The sequence below is a fragment of the Haemaphysalis longicornis genome, unplaced genomic scaffold (assembly GCF_048455015.1).
Source record: "Haemaphysalis longicornis isolate Haplotype H1 unplaced genomic scaffold, Haemaphysalis longicornis Haplotype H1 scaffold_6, whole genome shotgun sequence".
Classification (NCBI taxonomy): domain Eukaryota; kingdom Metazoa; phylum Arthropoda; class Arachnida; order Ixodida; family Ixodidae; genus Haemaphysalis; species Haemaphysalis longicornis.
The window spans coordinates 33,645,049-33,668,555 of NW_027526407.1; the positions used below are offsets into that span (position 1 = coordinate 33,645,049).

The 23,507-nt window shown below is 46.7% G+C and overlaps 1 protein-coding gene across 1 annotated transcript in view; it reads right to left on the bottom strand.

The window, feature by feature from the left end:
• LOC144142454 (glucose dehydrogenase [FAD, quinone]-like) overlaps positions 1-21,213 on the bottom strand; it is a 102,812-nt gene extending 81,599 nt beyond the window's left edge. Inside the window, exon 1 of the mRNA XM_077673988.1 lies at positions 20,431-21,213. Coding sequence (XP_077530114.1) covers positions 20,431-20,560 — 130 coding nt within the window. The 5' untranslated portion in view covers positions 20,561-21,213. The remainder of the gene's footprint in view (positions 1-20,430) is intronic.
• Positions 21,214-23,507: the final 2,294 nt, after the last annotated feature.

The following is a 23,507-nucleotide window of genomic DNA, read 5'->3' on the forward strand; positions in this document are numbered from 1 at the left end:
ATCGGCTGTGGAAGCATACTCATGTCGGCAATGAACTTGTGGGTGCATAATTTGGAGCAGCGGATATTGCTGTATTGTCAACAACATTAGCTCTCCGGGTAATGTTGCTTTTCTGCCATGGGCGCAGCCGTTTTGGTTTGTTTTTCAACAAAGCGTCCTGTAGTGGCATCTGTGCGGCGCCACATAACTTGGTGCAAGAGACTCTGTGAGAGATTTGTTACAAAAAAGTTTGGAATCGATATTTTAGCGTCCAGCTTTTAGGGCATTTGGCCACGTCCCCTGGATTGAAATAAGCCGTGCTCTCTAGCGACCGCAATTCGGCAGTCACGAAATTCGATCGCATAGATATCTTGGCATAACGCGCTATCATTACGGTCGTAATGCCGCAGCCCCCTTTACAGCTCCCACCCGTAACCAGCAGTATCGCGCGTTCGTTCGTGTCCCGTTCTCCGGTATCCCGCAGCTCCAGAGCACGTTGAAAAACCTGTTCAGCGCAGCGGCGTTACAGGGCGTCCAGCGTCGGCTTCTAGGCAAACAGTCCTCGCTGCGGGAACCGGGCCACTTGACACGCCGCGTGATGGACAGCCGCGCTATACCCGCGCTTGACCTGACAAAGGCTCAACGCAGGGGGGGCTGCCGCTTCCAACTGCGTTATGCGGCGTGCGAGAGGTAAGCGGCCTTGAGGGCAATTTTGTCGGCTATTAAATGCGACAGCATTCACTTACTGGCCCGTAGCGTGAAACCGAATTACGACCATCATACGCTCTGAAGGTTAGGCCCAATTGATGGTCTTCAGTGTGCCACCCTGGGGACACCCTTATCTTGCCAAATGTTTAACGTCTTTGTGAAGCAACATAAATCTAGGGAATACACATTGCATTGCTTATTTTAACGAAAAGATTGAAACTGTCCCATTTTATTTGAGGTCTATAATCGTGAGAGGAACCAAAGTGTAGTCTTAACAGGAACAGCGAGTCACACGGTCGCATTTTGAAAGGGTGGCACTTCGATCGCGGGCGATTTTGCAGGAATGGATATCTATAGGTTGTATTCACTGATGAAGCACGCATGCAGGTAGCCATGTGAGTGCGCTGTCACTCGTAACGTCGGGCTCCGCGGGATGGCGGTCCTTGTCCGTGCTAAGCACATGATGTGTGTTGGACGTTCCAAACTCTACCCCCCCCCCCCCCCCCGAACGCAAAGTAATGCCTCTACTCCAATATAAATGCGATAATAACATCTCTGTTGGTATTCGAGAGTACCGTCTTATGAGAGGGGGTGGAAACCTATCTCGGCTGGAAACATGTGAAGAGCACAATTTTTTTAATTGTTTCCAAGTGCGGGAAGTGTCGGGAATCAAAGAAAACAGAAGAGAAATGAAAAGCTGGGTTAATGTGGCGCTGTAAATACAGAAGAGGCCAGAGCAGCACTACCTGAAGCAGTTATGGAGTGCAGACAAATGGAAAATGTCAATTCCTGTACAAGTAACTGAACATTAAACGCTTGAAACAGTCATGAACTGCTTTGAGAATAAAATATGAAGAGAATGGGTCACAAGAAGCGAAGCATGGTTTAGAGTAATCATCAAGGGGCAGGAAGATTGCTTGCAAATAGTGTCTTCGTTGTGTATAGTCTGATTCCTAATGAGCTGGTCAGTGTTATCATGCATCCGATCACTCATGGTTAGATTCACTAAGCAGTAATGTAATCAGCAGTGAATTTCATTTCGGAGAACAGATTTGCGCAATGTTTGAAACCAATAGTAGCTCCGCTGGGGCACTAGATATAACGGAAAAATTTTAAAAATTTTAAAATTGATAGACCACACACTTCTAAAATTAAAAGGGGTAAAACACATCACCAAAATGTTTAAACCGGCAGCAGGGTGGTCAGTGTACAAATGAAACGAGTTTTATTCTACTTACGATTCATTGTAATAAATGAGTGCAAAAATGAAATTCGGGGTGGTCTCTGCCATTTTCTTTGCAAGTAAACCTTGTTTTGAAAATAAAAGAACATTCCAACCATACGGCTAGAAAAAACTGAAGTGTTATCCTTTAAGACCCGTTCCCAATATCTCATGGCTCCTCCACGTGCGACGTTTTTCAAGTTGCCCCCGAAGCGACGTCATATAGGGTCGTAGCCTCACGTCCTTTCCATTCCAACTTCTTTTTGTGCTAGAGTTTGCGGTGAAATCGCTTCATTTGGTTTATGGCCCTGTCACGAGTCTAGGCTTCGGTGACACTTTCTCGGTCACTGCACCCGCTTCTGGAGTAGGCAGCGGCGCCTGCCTATGCACACGGCAGGTTGTGTGGCCTCTAAATTTTTCACGTGCGTCATCTACGGGATTCAGGTGCACGCGGTAGGCTGAGAGAGAAAGCGGTTGCCTTCGTAGAGACATGAATACGGCTTGTCTAGGGAGCATGCCACAAGGTGTCAACGCCTCTGCACGTGCCTAGGAACGTGTGGAAAGAGGACAGAAAAAAAACGTGGTTGACCTTTCTATGAGAGTTTCGTCGAGTTCACGAAGAGCGAAAGTAAACTATCCATGAAAACAAGCAAGGCAACATTCACGGCACGCGGCAGGCAGGCTTTATACATTATTGGTAAAGCTCCGCAGTGGCCTATTTGGTGGAGGTAGGTGTGACGCTTTGTCAGTTCGTTAAGAAACTTGATGCAGATGCATCATTATCACCGCAAACTCTCGTAAGGTCGTACTACCCCTCATGAACCCAAAATTCTTTTCAACAAACAACCAAAACTTATATACACCTTTTGATCTAGATATGCACCAAATCTGATACTGCACATTCACTTCCCCGCACCCAGAATACTCCACCTCATTCGACCACTCCATTTTGAACGAAGAGGCTACCACTTTGATTTAAAATGACGGCGGCGTTATAACTGCAGACATACTTACAGAAAATGCTTGCAGTTCCCTTGCCCCCGCTTTTTAAACACACACATGGAGCGTAGGTCTACGCATCGATGGTCTATGATGCAGTCATCTAAGGTCGGTGCTCGCCTGGATGGCGACGACTTGACTGCTAACCACGTTTTCTAAGGAGAGGAGGGAGGGGGTGGTAAAGGCGAGTGGGATAGGTGTACGTGTGTGTGTACAACGCTGACGCGGCGAGGCCCGCGGACGCCGCGGAGGGCGGATGTACCAACAGGTAACTGTGGTCACACCAGGATGCCCATGAGGAGCATCGCGGTCGCCGGAGCGCGGAGCTGACATGTGCCCAGAGACGAAGAGGAAGGGTAGCAAAGCACTTGGCCCTCTCCGCAGCGATCTCCTCCTCCTACTCTGATGGTCTCGCCCCACTGGCATCATCTCCCACGCCTCCTGCAGGGAGCAGCAGTGTCCCCTTTTCTCTTTCATTCACGTAACACTGAGCTCTTATTCGAAGCAACAGCTCCAGGGTTCAAGGAACTCTTGTACTTGTGAGAGTGATTTCATCTATTAGCCGACCATTTCATGAAGGGTAGAATCTCCCTTTGGCACTCTTCAATCGCGCCCAAAGAAAGAGTGAATAAACACAGATAGAAGCCACTGCCACAGAAAGAAGGTCAAATGTCTCTCTGTTCTATTTCTCAAGCTCCCAAAAAACAAAAGAGGCAAGATATAAAGGAACTGCCCCGAGCACATTTTTTGTGGGTTTATGACGACGAATTGTTTTCACCTACTGTTTATTAACTACCAGTTCATCTTCAAAGCGCAAAAAAAAAACGGGACAAAGAATGGAGCAAAACACAGGACAAGTGCTGAACCGAAACTAAAGATTTTTATTCAAGAGACACAAGTATAAGGCTAGCGAAGGTAAAAAAAAAACAACAAAAATATTACTAATAAATCTACAAAAAGCATATTCTCAGGTGCGTTCTCATCCACCGCTCTCATCAAGATACACCCGTTATTTTTGCTCTGTGATGATGAATTGGTACCAACTATCCCCGTTTTCTGCATTAATTCATTTCTTGAGTACCTGATCACACGGTTTCCTAGCCCAACGACAGCGCCGTAAATTGCCTCTTTTGGGGACGGTAGTCTCTCGTGGGCTGTTTAAACACTAAAGGTCTGGTCTGTCTGTCTGTCTGTCTGTCTGTCTGTCTGTCTGTCTGTCTGTCTGTCTGTACCTCGGATCAGGCACCCAGTCTTATAATAAAGAATTGTTAAACCAGAAGTTTAGGCTAAACCTTTCAAAATTACTAAATGTAGTAAGATACTTCATGCTTGTAAACCTTATTATGCAAAACGAATACATTAGGCATATTTCAGGCAAGATATCAATATGTAACTGGCACTAGACAGTGTTCTTTTATTTAAAAGTATATGTGTGTTTGATGTTCGCGTTAACAAATAAAAGGTACCTGTTGGAGACAATTTTTTCTCCAAAAAAATACAAAAAGGCTCGCGCCCGAACCTTGTCCACATGGCGGCATTCCAAGTCCAAGGTTAACGAGAGGTCCTAATAGATGGCGCGCGAGCCGTGAAACGCGGGAAAATTTAATTGACTTGAGCGAACCTCCATGCTATTGCGCTCGCTGAAGGAGGAGCGAGATGGAATGAAGGGAAGAGCATGAGAGGTGGGCGGTGGAGAAAAGAGAGGCATTTACGTGGCAGGGGCAGGTACAAGACTCTCGTCTTTCGACATTTGCAGCGAAGTGAGCAGGTACGGAGCCATTTTGCGCACGCGGTTTTTCTATATTAGGGGCGAAGCACCTTAAGGCCGAGTTTTGTCCGTCCGGCGTCCGTGCTCACGCCACAGCACCATGCAAACCGAAACATCTGCGAACAAAAGGTTCAGAAAAGGTTCACAAGAACAAAATAAAAGGTTCACGAAAGGTTAGAGAGGCAGAGAGAGGGAGAGAGAGAGAGAGCGAGAGCTCCTGGAGAGTCGTGCTGTGCATGCGCGAGGAGCATTGGATTGGATTAGATTGAATTGGATTTGGATTCGATTGAAGTGGATTAGATTGGATTAAAATGAATTGTATTGGATTGGAAATCGTTTTAGCAGCAGTAAGCACTCTCATGGGGGATTTACGGTAAGAACGATACCCAGTGCTTCACCCACTCATCATGACTCACTCGGTGGAGATGCGTGAATTTTTTCTCTCTGATATTACCAGACTAGAAGGAGGGAGAGTAAACTCTTATTCAGCAAGCGATAGGTCATTGAGTCGCGGCTCTGTTATATTAGCAGGACCTCCGTCAGGCCCTCTGTGCCTTTAGTCCCAGTCTCCTCTCGCTCACACGAGAAATAAAGGTTTTCCAATTCAATATGACCAGTGAAAAGAAAGCAGCAGCAGCACCAGCAGCCGCCGCAAAATCGGGAGGAGATCCAAACACACTACGGCCTAAAATGATCGGCCTTGTGACTACCTTCCGCTCAGAACTTCTGGAGGTTAGACCTTGCGGCATTGCAAACACTTTATTTCCAAACCGAGTGAACCCCGTGCGCCCACTGAAAATGCACCGCCTCCCCCAAGAAAAAAAGGACGTGCTATCACCCTGGTACTCTTTTACCTGAAAGTTACTTCGTAGCTAAGCCTGACACAGCGCTGGAGAGCTCCAAGCTCCACAGATACCAAAACTGCATTTCAAATCGTCGAGAAGGTTTCGACGTCGCTTTGGTCCAAGTTCTTACGGTTAACACAAGTGGGTGGGTAAATCCTAAAAACCTTGCGTACCACCCGACACGATTGCGCCTTGCGCCTCCATCTTCCACATCGAAAGGTCGTTAGGTAAACAAAGCGCGGCCCCAGCAACAGCCGCTTAGCCCGGCGAACGAGTGCGTATACGATCGAAATGCCACGGGCCGCTGCCGGAGACCAGGAAACGCAAACAGTTCTGCTCCAAGCGGCCGCCCCCGATGACCTCTCTTCTATCATGCGGCATGCCTCCCGAGCCGAAAGGGTTACTCCGAAGGGCGGTGATCGCTTAGGCGGGGCAAGGCTGCCGGGTCACCCGCTACTCCAAGCGCTAGGTGGCGCCCCGTTCTTTGCTTTTTTGAATCAAACACAGGAAAGGTAACCAAAAAAGAAGCAACGCACATAGAAACAAAATGCAAGCTAAAACGCCATTGGAGATGTACAGGGCTGAGAAATTGGACATCAAAAAGGAACACTTCTACGATAATTCCAAGGGCAGTGCTTTGCTTTTTGAGGCAAGAGCAGGTTGCTTGGAAGTATACACAAAATGATGGGGTAAGCGTGGTCTGCGGAAAAGAAACAGCAACTATGCGGTGCGTAGTGTTCGGGGAGCGATTGTGTGCAGCCAAATCTACATGAGAGAAATATTCGTCTTCCAGAATCACAAGGATTTAAGGGTGGCACAGAGGGGGTTAACTTCATGACTCTCGAGGAAAATAAAAGAAGACTATAATGCAGGTGGACGAAAAGCAGAGAGGGCAATATTGCCTACGGATACCACTTGTAACAGAAAAAAGATTCTTTCTATCCTGCCCTAACAACAGCGCCAGAAGTAAACCAAGCGTACAACATAGATTTATTAGATTCTTTGGTGAGATGACACGTCATTACCCCGTTACAAAGTGACGGCAATTAAAATAATCATCATCATCGTTATTACGTTCCCGGTGTAGACGGAACACCTGGTGCAGGAACTGCCGCGGAATTTATTGCTTGGACAGGACACGTAACAGTTTTCAGCCGCATCAATGGTGGCACGCGATACGCTTCCTAAATGCTGGAAGCACAACTGGCGCACTTGGAAAATGCTTTGGTCGATGTGCTCGAGTACTTCTGCGCATGTGCGTTCGTCCTTGTCCAAGATGAAGAGCAACAGCAGTGTGCCAATCGTCACACTTGCGTGCGGCGGTATTGAACGTTAGTGTCCCTGAAGGGCACGGTGCCCATTTAGAGCCCGCTTTTCGTGTCAGTGAAGAAACAGATCAAACCCCATGGTCCCTTATTAGGACAGGATCCCTGGTCCACTCCATGCTCCACTCAATAGTTTACTCCCAGTTCCCCTCCGCTGTCCGCTTATAGAGCGAAACTTAATCAGACCATGGAAAGCTTCCTTCCTGTGCACAAAAGACACCGTCGACCCATCAGCTTACGATGAAAGCCGGAGTGCGAAAACCGTTCAAATAAGAGAGAAAAAATAAATGTATTTTCCTAAGTATACGATATGGGGCGGCTATTTTGACATGGGCGTGCTGCACGGACAATTTTTAATTGTACATCCAAGAAAAGGCGGTAACCCAAAAACCACTACACTTTATAGTCTTAGCATAATGAGTGCCCCCACCTTTCACTTTGTCGTGATATGCTGAAATTCTTGGGCAGCATACCAGTCTCTAGACAAGGGTCCTGGCATCTCCTGATCGCGCACCCTTATCTTGTTCGTAGCGATCACTCGTAAAGACACATCGAACAGACCGGCGTACTAGGCCATTGGAGAACATGTACTACAAGTGATTTCCACAAAACACTATCCAGTCAGCCTTCCAGTCGACAGCGAGGGTTCCAACTAATACATACTCTGTGGAGCAATGCCATAAAAACCACACGGTGTCAGCGCATAACTTCGAGAAGACCCGCTCTTCGACAAGAGCAAAATTAAACTCAGCATCGAACCGCAACCACTACAATTACCTGGAGCACGCCGCGGAATGTAGAACGGCCCCACCGGCGCAGCGCCTGAAAGTTGGTCTCCCCCCCATCAAAGAAAGGCAGGAGGACCAGCGTGGAAGATGCGCCTTTTCGACCTTCAAAATTCGCGCGTTCGTGGTTTGCGGCATATCCGGTGACTCCCAAACACACGTCAAGGAAATCGGCGGACTAGGTCATCGCAAAACAAATGAAATGCTACAAGGTATTTCCACAAAACGTTGTCCTGTCGGCCTTCCAGCGAAAAGCGAAGGCTCCAATGAATTCTGGACCACGAACGCCATAAAAGCCACACGCAGTCAGCGCAAAGCGTCGGAACAGGCACACGCCCCATACAAGAGCAGAATTAAACTCGGTATTCAACCTCGACCACTACAATTACCTCGGACACGCTGCGGATTATAGAAAAGGGACCACCGGGGTGGTATCTGGAATTTGGTCTCCACCCCTTCAATGGAACGCAGGAGGAGGACCAGAGCACAAAATTCACCTTTCCATCGGAGAATGCGCGCTCTCAGCGAGCGAGAATAAGCGACCGCGCCGCATGCGGCGAACCGTACGGCAATGATCCATCCCTCAGTCGCTCTCCCGCGCCAGGACGGCGTCGCGGACGACGACGACATACTTTTCATTTCTGGCGCGTGCCTCCATCGACCCGTCGTGATGACTTGGGCGACTCGCGGACGAGGGGAAAGCCTGGGAGTGCGGCCGCTGCCGTCTTCTTGTCGACACTGCTTCGAGAGACCGATCGCGATTCGTGACTGGGGGCGGGAAGGTGAAACGGAGTGGAGGGGGAAAGGAGGGGGAAAGGAGGAGGGCGCGCTTTCGTCTCTTTTGTTCCCGCCACCGCCAGCACGGCGTGCGAGCGTTCTTTGCCCTGGAACGCATTCCTTTTCGGGCGCGCCGATTTTGACGGTGGTAGTTGCGCACTTTCAGCGGGGATTGTTTTCCTTCGGCTTCGAGGTTCGGTTGTGTGTGGTGTACGCATTTATTTATTTATTTATTTATTTATTTATTTATTTACTTATTTATTTGTTAATGTATTTATTTATTTATTTATTTATTTATTTATTTATTTATTTATTTATTTTTATTTTGTAGTGCGGAAGAGATACAGGTACACCAAAGTCGCCAGACCAGTCATCCGTTCATAGTTACATTCGTGGCAACAGTGGTCAACAGTTCTTTATTAACTATCTCCCACCCTTTCAAGGAAATTGGCCATCGTACGATAACAACAAAGGAAAACGAAGAACCAGTGAACCGGACAGGGATCACCATCAGCGTGGACCGCGAGAAGAGCGCGTGAAAGCCAGCCGTGTCTACCATAGAGTTTCGCAATATTACCTAGTGAGAAACTCTATGGTGTCTACCGCTTGCTTCGGACTGCCTTCGCTGAGCTATACTTACTAAGAAACTCTATGCGCTGAGCATCCTGCTGCATTTTCTTCGGACATAAACCTATATTACAGTTTATTTATTAAATAATGATTGCTTAATAATTACCTGAATAATGAATAAAAAAATTATTAATTTATACATTCATTTATGTGTTTTTTATTGAGAAGGACGAATAAAATTTTTTTTCAGCGAAAACAGGTAGGGCAAAGAAGAGTTGGTGGTGGCCTCAGTACAAACCACCTCCATGTTCTACAGCAGACCGCGCCCGTGAGACCACGTGCTCCTGATCCTTGAACTTGGAGCCGGTCAGCCTATGCTCCCACTGCTACAATGTGGGTGGTAGGATTGGGTTTGGATGCTTGACGCACTACCACACGAGCTGATAGGTGGTATCTGGTGTGTTGCACGTTGTGCAGTTGGAGGGAAATGCAGTTGGTGAATTGTAACGTAGAATTGTCATGTGGTAGTAAGTATGTGTTTGAATCTGGCGCCAGATTCGTCAGTCCGGTGTGTGGAGTGGTGGGTGAGGGCGTCAGTTAATGAGGTGTTTTAGCGGTCCTCCTAATGTAAATGTGCTCTCCTAAGTGGTACATGTCAAGGGTATAACTAGAAAACTGAGCTTGATCACAGTAAATATTTTTGTATATTTAATGATACAAATTATTTACTCGGGTCAAATGCCGTTTACTACTTACACCCGTGACATGTACCACTCTAGGTGATCCCATTTACGTTAGGAGGACAGTTGATGTTGTTCGACGTTTATTTATTGACATGAAATGCCCTGTTCTATTTCACCCGCGATATGTGCCACGCTACGACGGCGCAGTTTTTGTGAGAGCGGCAGGTATGCCATGTTAAGAGCAAGTTGGTAGAAGACGGCAGATGTGCGATTTGCATTATCTCTCAACTTATAATTAAAGATCTCTACACGAGTGTGTATTTGGGAGCCTGGCTTTAATCCCTGGGTAATTTGCATGGCAGCGGGAAAAGCTGTCATCCGCATCCAATCGAAAAGTTCTTATGGATTCACTCCGCGATATTGCACCGAAACGTTTCCGAGTCGAATAAGGATCTGCAAACACATTATATGCACTATCCCTGCTCGCGCCGAGCCGACGGCAGCCTGAACCGACGACAGAAAGTCGGCAACGCCTGCCTGACTACAATATTTCTGGAATCTTGATAGGGACAAAGCCATCCTGACCTTGCGTTTCAAACGCATTGTAGCTGATGCCGGCCTTGCGGGAGGAAAATGCTATTCTACTCACCGCCGCGGGGCTTTTTTTTTTTTAATCCCAATCCAAGATTATCTAGTTCAGCATGCTGGAACTCGGATGTCTGTAATCCTACATGTACCCATATTTCCTCCACATGGTCGCATTCCGTCTTCGCTCGGTCGTCATGAACAACCGCTGCCAGCGACGGGTTGTTCTTTAATTTGATTTAAATCTTTAATTTGATTTCCCATACTTAAAAACAAGCACATATGATTAGCTTCAATTGTCGTTTCTGTGAGGTCAGAAACGTTACTAGCACAACCTGACGTTTTGCAAACCGTATACGCAGTTGAGCCACCCGCCGCGGTGGCTCAGTGGCTAAGGCGTTGCGCTGCTGAGCACGAGGTCGCGGGTTCGTTTCCCGGCCGCGGCGGCCGCTTTTCTGATGGAGGCGAAAAGCAAAAACGCCCGTGTGTGCGAGATTTCGGCGCACGTTAATGATCCCCAGGTGGTCTAAATTAATCCGGAGCCCTCCACTACGGCACGCCTCATCGCCTGCGTTGCGTCGGCGCGTTAAACCCATCAATCAATCAATCAATCAATCAATCAATCAATCAATCAATCAATCAATCAATCAATCAATCAATCAATCAATCAATCAATCAATCAATCAATCAATCAATCAATCAGTTGAGAATCTGGGACGTGCCAGTGATTATTGCTGAAGATTGAAATTAGGCATGGACAATAATGAACTAAAGTTGCCTGCTTATGCTTAGGTGAAGAATACAGCAGAAGGATGGTAAGTTGGGCTAGTTGGTTCATAGTTACCATAATGAAATGCAGCGCGAAAAAGGACGGGACAAAAGAAGAATTAAGCCAGCGCCGTGTCGTCGTTAATTCTTCTTTTGTCCCGTCCTTTTCCGCGCTGCATTTCATTATGGAAGAATACAGCTACGGGCAGAAGGTCTACAACTTAAATGTAAGTTAACACATGCGGCCGTATTAGGCTGTATAAACGCTCTAACCTATTCTACTACCCCACAAGATATTTTACTACGCGGAAAAGAAGACTAACATTCTGCAGAAAAATGTTAGTTGCTACATATTTAATATGTGTACAGTCGAACCTCGTTACAACGAAGAAGTATCGGGGCAGTAAATTATGCTATATCCGATATTCGTTATAACAGTATAGGTAAAAATCGCCAATATGGCTGGTGCAAAAACACTAGATACTAAAGCGCATTATTCTGAGCTTCGAGCTCCTCTGTAAATGAGGTAATCCTTAGCTATCTCCTTGTGGCATTCCAAACTAAATGGATTGGAACTTGGCAACGTAAGATTACAGCACGACGAAGTTCTTTTGACAAAAGAGGCCTTTTTTCTTATTTATTTGAAGAAGGACGGGATCTTCGTCCTGAGGCTTTTAACAGCACTGAAGGATGAAGTTTTCCACAATGTACATGCACAAAAGGGCCTTTTCTAGTGTTGAAGTTACCTTCTAATATTTTTATGTGACTTTTTAAGTTTTTTCGAGCCTCGCACGTAAAACATATTTCTTCGTTATAGCCGATGTAGTTCGGCTCTCGTGGTGTAAGTTTCGTTATAAAAGAATAAGCATTCCTGAAATAAAGCGTGATCAACCAAAGTTCGTATTTAGTTCGCAATAGCCGATAATTCGCTATATCAGTGCAGTGTTCGTTATAACGAGAGAGAGAGAGAGAGAGAGAGAGAGAGAGAGAGAGAGAGAGAGAGAGAGAGAGAGAGAGAGAGAAACTTTATTTTGAAACCTGTGTCCAATGGACTGCTCGGCTTCTTGGTTGGGTTAGAGGGACTATAGTCCAGGCTATACTCCTGGCTGTCTATAGTCCTGGCGTGTTTTTAATGCGGTTCACAAGCGTGGTCCAATAGAGCTCTTCAAGCTCCTTAGGGGGTGTGACCCATGCCTCCCAGAAAGTAGGGCACTTTGTGGCAGGAATTGGTTGCAGGGAAGATCTCAGGCTGCTTTGTATGTTTGGGCATGTCCACGAGGTTCGAATGCACTGGATTACATGTGACAAGTTTTCAAGTGTGACAACTCAGAGACAAGTTTCCGATTACTGATGTTGGGCAGATTTCGCCTGTTATGGGAGGTAAGGCAGCGACGGTGGCGGAAGCTATGAAGAAAGGCAAAGCTGCGGGAGATGATGACATTACGGCCAATATATTGTGCCTTGGTAGCGCTAACAAAGCTTGCACACCTATCGCAGTTCCTGATGACTTTATTGGTGTCAAAGGCGTGGAAAAACGCGGATTTAGTTCTTGTGTATAAGAAAAGGTGATGCCAAACAGCTAAAAATTACTGGCCCGTCAGCCTGCTCTCAAAAGTAATTCTCCGCCGCGTAAATGCTACTTTGCACCATCTATACCCACGAGAGCAGGCCCCCTTTAGGAAAAAAATTACCCCACCTTCCCGCGAGGGGAACCCTGTGGAGATGCGACGCATCTTGGAAGTTCACTTGGTGTTTCCGTTGGGTTGATTCTCTAATTGCGTGACACGTGTGAGGAACGCGTATGATGTATTCTTTATTTCTTTGGCCGGTGCTGGAACGACCGCGGCTATGACGCAACGTGGGGCGGCTATGACGAAACACAATCCAACACAATCCACTTTAATCCAATCCAATCCAATTCAAGCCAGGCCAAGCCAATCCAATCCAATCGAATCCAATCCAATGCCCCTCGCGAGAGAGTGTTCGCTATCGGAGAGGAGAGGGGGTGAGCGGCGGAGAGCGCAGCTCGCGCGGCGAGGAGAATGGGGGAGGGGTGTGGACGGACAACAACGCCGTATGGAGGAACAAGACGAGTGAATGAGATGCAGTCGCATCTAATATTGTCAACTTTAGACCCTATTCACGCTGTCAACTAGGTTATTGAAAAATGTGCAGAGTATAATACACCGTCATACATGGCATTCATAGACTATGAAAAAGCATTCGACTTGGGTACCTATTTCAGCAGTAATTAAGGCGTTTTGGAATCACGGATTCGACAAGCCGTGCATTTCACTCTTCAATGATATATGCGATAGATGCACGGGAACTATATGGCTTCATAAAATAACTCGCTAGTTTCCTATAAAAAATGGATTCCGCTAGGGGATACAATATCTCCGCAATTATTTACAGCCTCGGTGTGCTCACAAAGCTTAAGTGGAGAAACAGGGATGCGAATAAAGCCACCTAAGAATGATTACATGAACTGACCAGAAAAATTCGCAAACGAAACATTGAAACAAAGACACAATCTTCAACGTCAATGAAGACCCCTGTTACAAGCCAGCATTGACATTTTTATTACATAAAAAATGTTATGCCGCAAAGTACTAGGGGGCGCTGGCGACTCAACAACCGTTGAATGTTATGAATGAACCGGTTCAACGATACTAAAAATCAATAAATATGGGCCATATACTTGAAGTCAGTCAATACATTCATCGTTGGCAGAGCAAGCGGAGTGAAAAAAAAACAACAATAATGTCAAAGCAGACCGGTTATATCGGAGACGAAAAACGAAAACGCCCACGTGTCTTTCGACCGGTGGCCTAAATGAATCGCTATTCCCTATTCCCCGGTGGTTATTCTGTGCGGTGTGCATCATAATCCAAGTGTAGCATCCGGTCGTAAAATGCTCATTCCGGCATTATTATTTTTTTTTTTTTTTGCTTTTAGTAAATGTGTAGCTCCCCGCGGCAAGAATTGCATCACAACCATGCGGATACCCTCCACGTTCAAGCTTAAATTTTAATTTTAGCATCTTTGCAGGTGGCGATAAAACACGGCCTTTTACCGCCGGAGTAAAAGACGGGTGACCCGGCAGCTTGACCCCCCGTTGGAGGCGGGAATAGTAGAGGGCGCAAAGAAACTCCCTGCGGGGCTCCCCTCACTTTCCTCCTGACACGTTCTGTCGCGCATGGTAGGATTAGGGGGCTGAGAAGGCGCAGATGATTGCCGGAGGTATTACTAAGCCGGTACCGCGAGAGAGCGAGAAAGAGAGACGGACAGCTTCTCAGTGAGTGACGGGAGGAATCTGGCCAGCCTACGTGACGGCAAACAAGCAGGAAAAAAAAGTGTGGAGGGTGACAAAAGAGCCCTAATCGGTGCAAGGTATGTTGGGAGCGTCTTTGCGGCTCGCCGCAAACAAGTTGTACTGAGACGAGTTCAGAAAAAGGGAGGCGAAGTGCCGTCATGTCTGCGGGAGCCCGCTAGAAAAGTTCCGTGCAGCGTTAGAAGGTATGGCACCGGTCTGTCCGGCAAGGAAAAGGCCTGCCCAAGCGTTGCTGACCGCCGTTCGCGGGGCTGTACTTGTTTGAACCTTATCGCGTCGCAGGCAAACCACCAACCACAACCATGCTGATAACAAGCTTGCTGGCAGCTGCCTTAAAATCATGCACGTTATGAAGGCCCTGAAACAAATGGCGGGCAGTCGTTGCATCAAAATAAAGAAGGGCGTCGCAGTTTCAGTTCAGTCTCTTTGGAGCTGCACAGAACGTAGGCAAGTGGGTGAGTGCTTAGCGCGAGAAGGCGTTAAAGCCGCTCAAGGGTTGCCTACAAGATTCTAAGAAACACAACCATTGGGTCAGTGTTCTGAGGGCGGAAAGGTGACGAGTGTGCTCCTCATGTAGCCACGTCAGGCGCGTGGCCGCACATTGCACTGGCGATGGCTGGCCCCAAGCGAATTCAAGCCTTGGGCTTCGTTTTGGGCAGCTTTTTAAACCGCTTACGTCATTGCCCGCAGGATAGTTCCGTTGCTTGTAATGTATATGTGGTGCTTGTGAAAAGGCGTGATCTTCTGCTCGGTTTTATTTCAAGGAGAGAGAGGATTACGTTACGGATGCTGCAACACACTACAACTAGAAAGCAGTGAGCGGCAGCGTCAGTTATGCTGCATCTAACACACAGAGGTGAAATGGCTTAAAGAGAATGAAATGGCCAGAATTCAGAAGCCGTATCAATGTTTATAGTATTTAGAATGTGAGAAGTAGCTAGTAGACGGTTGTAAACTTGAACGTGCTAAATAAAAGCGCAGAAAAACGCAGGAGAAGGAGAATAACTACACAAGACGAGTGCTTCTTTTTCTGCGCTTTTATTTAGCATGTCTACATACCAACTTGCCCACTTGCCCACTCCTAAGTAAACTTGAACGCCATATTTGAATAGATATCGCAATTTAACTGATTCAAATAGGCAGTTCCATATTGCGTAAGACTTTTTTGGCATTTATAGTTGAAAAGGAGGAAAGCAGGGCCTGTTGGTTCATGTATTATAAAAAATTAAAAAAAAATGGCTGAAAAAGCTGCACACGAAGAGAAAGAAAGCACACGAACAGCCGCAGTGGCTGTCCCAGGAAGCCAGTGAAGAAGGGGGGGGGGGGGGTGCAGACATTTGTTGAAATGGCTTCGTCCGATTACACCCCCCCCCCTTCCCCTTCTCCGGTGTACGCCCTCCAGGGGGCCTAGCTATTTTCATCCGCGAAAGAATGCAAAGCAAGCCTAAAACGCAGAAGCACTTCTCGCTGCCCAGCAGTGTTCTTGCATTAAACAACGATTAGGAATACTAATAGCGGAGCGGTTCAAGCGCCTTTAAGATGCAAGGGTTCCGCTTAAGAGCTTATGCAGCGGTTCCGCTTACGCTTGACCACAGCATCGTAAGAAACGCATGAAGAATCCCAATGTAGGGAGGGCCAGAAAATGATTAATCGAATTCTACGCATATGGTTCTGAATGCTCGTCCACCCGCGAGATGAAAAAAAAAGAAAGACAACGAGATCCCATCTCGGCGTAGACAAGACCGTTAGGCGGAACACGTGACGTTAGCGGCCCGATTGTGCAGACGCGAAGAATGCCGGGAGGTCAGCATGCGCGTAAGTGGAAGAGGAAACGACCTTTCCTGCTTCCTCGAGGAAGCAAGCCTCCGGCATCATCTTCGATTGCTCCGTATTACCTATCGGGCCATCGGCGGCTTCTTGCCTCGTTGCGGCTGACCTCGACCTCAACGCAATGCCCCAAGCCATGCTTGTGCGCATCGATACGGGGATAAAAAATTTGGCCCACATACGTGAGATCCGGAAAATAGGAGATATGCGTTTGTTTACGCCTTGTAACATGAAATATGAGTAAACAAGCGCATTTGTTTTTACCTTACGGATGTGCACCACAATGCGCCAGGCCTCGAGCGCATCGATAGCGGGCAAAAAGTTTGCCCACACACGGAAAAAAAGAAGAAAAAGCGGTTGTGTACTCCCTGAAAACAAGGACTAGTATTTATGAGTAAATATACGCACCTTCTTTTGTTTTTATCTCACGAATATGTGCACCAATACTTTTTGATGGTTGAAGTATCTTTGTAGGTATTTGTTCGCGCAGTGCGCCGTTAATTATTTGTTACATTGATTGTGCTACTGCTGTAGTACGGCTACTACTGGCGTCGTAAAGTAATTTTATGAAAAAAGATCAACTATCCCTGACATCGAAATAAAAACTTAAATTTAGAATGGCTAACTTACGTATTGTGGCGGTAAATGTTTATTAGATTACTCATAGTTCTCATTCTGAAACAATAGTACGAGTTTCTCACATGCGAGCACACACAGAGAGGAGTCTTGTTGAAGTGTGTTGTGTTATACACGTGCAAGCCACCCCAAAAAAATGACATTTTGCGGGTTTCCTGCGGGGCAAAACAGAGATGTTCGCGTCACCCACATGCAAAAAAGTTAAAAAAAAACGATATCTAATTAAAGCGGAGTACGCCGAAACATCAGTGCTTTATGGTTTTTTTTTTTTTTCGTTTTCAGTGAAACCGTTTTCTGGTCGCGAAAGGCGCTTTGAAAGGTGTCGCTCGTGTTTGAGGTAAAATAACCGCACTATTATGCGACAATCAAGGTGCTTGCAAGAAATTTGTTAAAGCTGGTAAGGCTGGGCCGGGAAGCTCAGAACGCATCTAGGGAAAAAATATGCGGCCTTCGCTGATAAGTCTCGCGTGAAGACAATTCTCGCTTGTGAAATTTTCACACCAAATTAACCGAACTGAAATTATGATCTGGTTAAGAGGGGAAATAGTTCCTCTTATTCGTTAACGAAAAGAAAATGAAGGAAGTTCGCACTAACGCGTAAGACTTGGAACTAGCGAAGCTGTACGCACCCTTCACGACCATAGCGAAGGTTTGAGTCCACTATTGCAGCCCATGTGCTTATTCTTCGCTGCCGCAACGATTTTGACTCCATTAATTGTTGCTGTATACGTGTGAGCTTCATTTATTTTTTTTTTTGAAGTGTTAATCACTTTACAACACTTTGAAGGGGCGTATGCTATGACGCGTCATGACGATGGTGATGGTGGCTGTGTCCTTTGAAACGGGATGTTGCTGCTCAAGGCGCAACAAAGCCAAAGAAACAAAACACTAAAAACTAAAGAAAAGAATATTTTTCTGTCCGTGCAAGTGTTGCCAGGATTACGGCGAACGCAGGAGTTTTTTTTTTTTTTTTTTTGCCAGTCTCGGCGGAATATTTTTAAGTGGGTATGCTTGGCTTAACAAATGTCCGCCGAGGACGCTGGGCGGTCTTCGCGAGGCACGCACCCACGAGCACTAGGCATTTTCTTGGTTTGGTTAACTGCAGGGCGGCTGCCGCGAGGCCGGCCGCGATCACATGCGGGCGGTCGGCAATTTTTTGCCATTTTTAACTGCGGACACCAAACATTACGACCTGCCTAACAGCTTCGTTGTTAAAAAAGCCTCAGCAGGCGAAAGTCGAGTACAAGTCCCGAGAGATTGGGCTGCAAAAATCACTTATTTTAAAAATAGTCAAGCTAGGGAGACTTTGCATGTTACCGTTTTCTCTAAGTAGGCAAACCAAATTAGACTTGTCTCTCACTTAACCTGGCCTGAGCACTCTATATACTCGAACGTTGTTTTTGCTAAAAACTTCGGCATGGACGGACCGGGTGTTCCGGGGATTAATATGCGCAAAAATAGTATTGCAACATGTAGGTCGATATTCAGACTGGAATTTCTAAACCGTACGCTATCGCAATAAGACTTTTGTTTCATTAGATGCTAGTTCAAAAAAGTTATGACCAATAGATAATTGCGCTAAGTAAAATGATTAAAAATCACGAGCCTGCACGATGTGTGCACTGTTAAGTAATGCAAACAAAATGACGAAAATAAGTCCAAGCACCTCGTTATGTTAAGGAATTCATAGCACTAGCGAATATATCCACAAGGACAAAGCTAAGACGAAACACACGTGCGTTTCGTCTCCTCTTTAGCTTTGTCCCTGTTTTACTGTTCCAGTACGATCAATAACCAACTCGCCCAACTTAGCGCTTTAGACCTCGTTAGGTACTTGTGATCGGCGAGAATTGACAAGAATTCCAAGCGTTCCTTCCCCAGTGACCTGGCAAAATGACCTCTCTACACGACATGTAGTTTGGACATCAACAGCAACAACGAAGAGGCGATGACTGTGTAGCACGTCTGCTACTTCGAGAAGCCGGGTGGCGCACAAAATAAAAAAAAAAAGGGGGGGGGGGGAGGAAGTTGTACGGCACGAATTCGACACCTTTCGTGAGGACGTCATTAGGCCCTCGTGAAAAACACAATAGACTACCGGCCGCATAGAGAGCAATTATCACCCAGCAAAGTAAAAAAGACGGATGTAAATGCAGTATGGAAGCATGCAGTAAACACTTCCGCATGTTACAGTTGCAGGGAATAATAGGCGTTTTTTTAGAGACTCGGTCACGGTCATGGTCAGAATCATGACGCCTAAATAGGCATGTCATGCCCTTCCTGGAAACGCAAGGGGAGAGACCTCCATTGCCAGTCTTGCTTCCGGGGCAATTCAATAGTTCCGGGCAGTTCCACGGCAATTCACCTTACGTACTGTGTAGAATCTTGGGGATTCACATATGCGTCATATAGTGACATTATTGCGAAACTCCAAAAAATAGGGAGTAGAATATTGACATACGGCCCCACCACTGCACCAACATCCCCGATTTTTTCAGAACTTAAAATCATGCCATTTATTGTAGCAAGAGACTTCAAGACAACGTTACTAGCCCAAAAATTGCTAAAAACACCTAACCGGTCATTCAATTTCATACACCCAAAACTAGATGCCAGAAACGCCCACCAATGGGACTTAAATTTACCAAAAAATACACAGTGTATATGGTCGCCGCGCCATTTACTTCTTGGGAGCCAAACTATTAAATAATATACCAGTCGAATTAAAACAAAACAGACATAGCACTCATTCGTTAAAAAAATACTTCATGTCTGAGCTTCTTGCTTCATCGTGTTAAATTTGCACAATATATTTTTCTCGTGTACATTGTATTTTATCTTTGTATTATTGTGTTGGGTTGTTTATTGGAAATATTATGTTATGGATCCACTACTAGCCATGTCGGCTATGGATCCAGATGACTTTCCCCCTATTTTTGTATCTGGGTTTCTTCATGAAATAAATATTTCTGATTTCTCAATAGTACAGATAATCGCTTATCAGGGCCCCGTAATGCGTAGGTACGTTATGGGTTAAAGTTAGCGATATTTAACAGCGCAACGAACAGGGTACTCGGAAGGAGAGACCCACAAGGATCACTAACACTAATCAACTCGCGCAATTTTCGCAGTTTTAAACGTTACGAAGCAAACCTAAGAGATTACTTCAGTCTTGCAGCAAGTAACGCAGTCAACGGAAGTTGGTATAGAGGAACATGAATGTGAACTGTTTTCCCCCCTCTCTAGTCCGAAGTGTCCGCACTCACCACAGATAGGATAAATAAAGCTACTCCTGTTCCTCGCATAATAATAAGCGCGCTCTGTGGTGAGAGGGTCACTAGGTCGTGTGTAATTGCAGCTTTTGGTGACAGCCTCAAGCTTTAATCTGTTTTGCTTTTTTTTTGCATTCATGAGCACGGTAATGGGTTTTCACAAAAAAACTCTCAAAAGTTTGTTGCAATACCTCTGGAGGTATTTTTTTCATTTTATTACCTAAGGACACTTTCGAAGGACACTTACAAGGATCTAAAGGAGAAAAAAACGTCAGTAATGTCATGCACTTTAGAGGCACGTCTGTTCTTTCCAGCAATATAAATATAGAAGCAAAATCATTACTCACCGATGATGTAGTCGTACTCCTTCTGAATGTGTTCCGTCTGAAACGGCACTACCCGCTCGCCGAAACGAACGAACAGGAAGGCCGCAAAGGGGACGATCGCGGGTATGATTGGTATATCCAAGGCGACCATGATGTTGGTTGAAGATTGGGTGTAGAAATCACACACAAACACAAAGGTCACTCCCAACGACGTTTCCAAACAGATGCTCGTGAAGTTTCTTCTAAGTCAATTTGTATCACTTTGTTCCTATCCACACCAAGTCGTCTGCGCGGTTTCAACGAACTTGCAAGAAAACACGATCAGCGAGCCGGTGCTTAGTGAATGCTGCTTATGAACCTGCCACTGTGAAGAGAGATCACACTTCCAGTAAAAATATTATGTAATAATTAGTTGGGGTACGCAGAAAGAATAATGGTAATACGAACTGGTTTTGGCACGCTTAACTTTGTCGCGTCTTGTCCCTGAGTAGTTTTCAAAGGCTTCGGTGTCGACAGTGCGACCAAAGACAACACTGGCTGTCAACAAGATACCAGTCACAGCAGCGACCTCCCTGAAAGTGAAACTGATAAACTCATCTCTATTTTGTGACGCCGCTGTTCAAGACTGAAATGCTTTTCAAAAGTAGCGTAATTGACAGAATCCAGGACCAATTGTAAGATAACGACTATGTTCGGGCACAACTTGGTGAACGTCTCTGCACTTAACACGATTGAGTAAAGCTTTGAATGACGTCATAACATCACCGACACAGCTGCACCCACAAGTAGTCCTTTCGCCTCCCTTTTTTCCAGCTGGCGGCAAATTTGAAGAACGCGCTGTCATCTAACAGTCCCGCTCGGAATTCAAGGGGAACGAGGAGGCAATGCCACTTTCTCCGGCATCTTTCCCCCTTCGCCTAAAGATGCAACAACAATGGCTTCGCGGCCGGGGGATTTGAAGGGTGGAGTTGACTTTCGAACAAACAGGCAACAGACGCAGCTCAACTCGGGACCGATGACCTTCTCCAAAGCGGGCACGTAAAAGCCCGGCGGAAGGCCGCGCCGCGGCACTAATCCGTTCAGTGCGCCCCTTGGCTTCCCTCAGGGTCTTGTGTTGGGCCTGCTGCTTTTCTTTTTCTCGCAGACGAAACGGAGCTGACAGCCGCGAGGATGCAGACGACAGTGGCCAAGCAGCAGACGACCGGCAAAGGCGGACTCTTCGTGCGCTCTGCTGCAGCAATGACAACCTCCAACACGGCGCCAAATTTAAAATCGGCGGCGGGGATCCGGTGATAGCTGGTTCTGAAAGCGTTGATCGGATGTCAGGTGAGGTCGATTTCACGATTCAGGTGGCGATCTTGCGCACGCCGAGTGAGTCCAGCTTCACAAAGGGTGCCGAGACGGATTCGCCGACGTCGAGTCGTGAGTAGGCCCCGCGCCGCGAACGAGCGAGCTGCCGGCGCGTGGTCGTCTTGAACTTGGCCGAGAAACGGTCGTCCCTGACTCGCTCACCCGCTTCTGACGGCAGGCTGCCGTACTCTGGAGGCGAAGCGAAAACGGAACGCTTGCCGCGGCCGCCCGGGCAGCGTTCGGTTGGTTGGCCCCGCCGAGTGCGGAGAGGGCGAACAAAAGCAAGAAAAGCAAAGCGCGTACAACTCCTGAGACACGCTTCAAGGGAGAGATAAACGTCGCGAAGGAGACGGGGAGGCTGGCGGGGGCTTCTTTCTTTGCCTGGTTGGGAAGCCAGTGCTTTGCCCGCCGCCAGCAATGTTCACCTCCTTTTCTCTTATTACCCTTCCCTCATCTCCCCCCCCCCCCTTCCACCGCGCAGCTGTTTTTCTTACCAACCTCTCCTGCACGTTCATTTGCATCTCGATGTTCGCACGATTGCTCTCGCCTTTCTAATCATAACTGTACTGCGTAATTTTCCAGCTTGGGTTAAGACCACTTTAAATGCTTACATCCATTTTAACTGATTCATTTCGAAACAGTTTATTGCATTCAGGTTTTTGCACGCATATACAAAAAACAGGCATCGTAAAATCTTAGAGCTGAACTACTTGAGCGTATAGGCCATTTGTAAAACCCGTTGGTTTTTATGCCCTCGGTATTCTACTTCGTTAATCTAGTATGCAGTGGCGTAGGTAGGATTAGTTCGGGGGAAGGGGGGGGGGGTGGCAGGCACAAGAGAAAGCTGTGAGAGAACATGCAGGAGGAAAGAGTTTATAAGCCACAAACACAGAGTACACCAGGAAATAAAACATACCTGACCAATAAATTCAAAATTACAAGAAAACAAGTCATTAGACATTTTATTCGGTGAAGGTGGATGACTGGGAAAATCTTTTTAGCGCACGACATGGTGATTACAAAGAATTTAGGTGGGAAGTGTGATTTAAGGTAAGAGCAAATTGTATTTCTCGTCAATGTTTGCCGTATTCACTTTAACTGGCCGAAAATATGTTTTCGAAGGTCGCCATTTCCACAGCGCAATCGCTAGAGTACGCCTTCCCGACAACGTATACCGAATATTACACTTCTGAGTAAAGCAGGGGCCACAGAAACGCGCAAGAAAAATCTTTCTTTCTTTAATTGTTTACCTACGGATCCCCGTCGCCACACTATTGTGCCTAGAATAAATTCTAGGCACTATAGCCCCACTACCACGCTCTGACGTGTGGCCGAATGCTCTGACGACGCACGAAGCGCTGAACAGTACGGCGTCGTTATTGGTGGGCCCCTTTAAATGCTATAGCCAATCAGCTTTCCGGGCTCTGGGGGAAACGCGGGTGCACATTTCAGCGAGCGGCGCTCCTTCATCGGCGTCTTGGCGTATCTTCGTAGGGACGAATGTCTATCGTCGCCACCCGTCACAGGAGCTTATTTGAGTTCGTAGATATAGCGCTTCGTTTACAAGGTATGAATAAAACTGAAAAACACGGAGAGTCTCGGCAGACGGAAACGCCGCTTCACGCGCGACCGTGGCAAGCATCTGCCTGCATTGTCGACAACGAACCCACGGTGCGGTGCACGCACGAAACGGCTTACACCGTAGCAGCTAAAACTTGTCACCGCCCTCCAGAGCGGGACTATTGCAG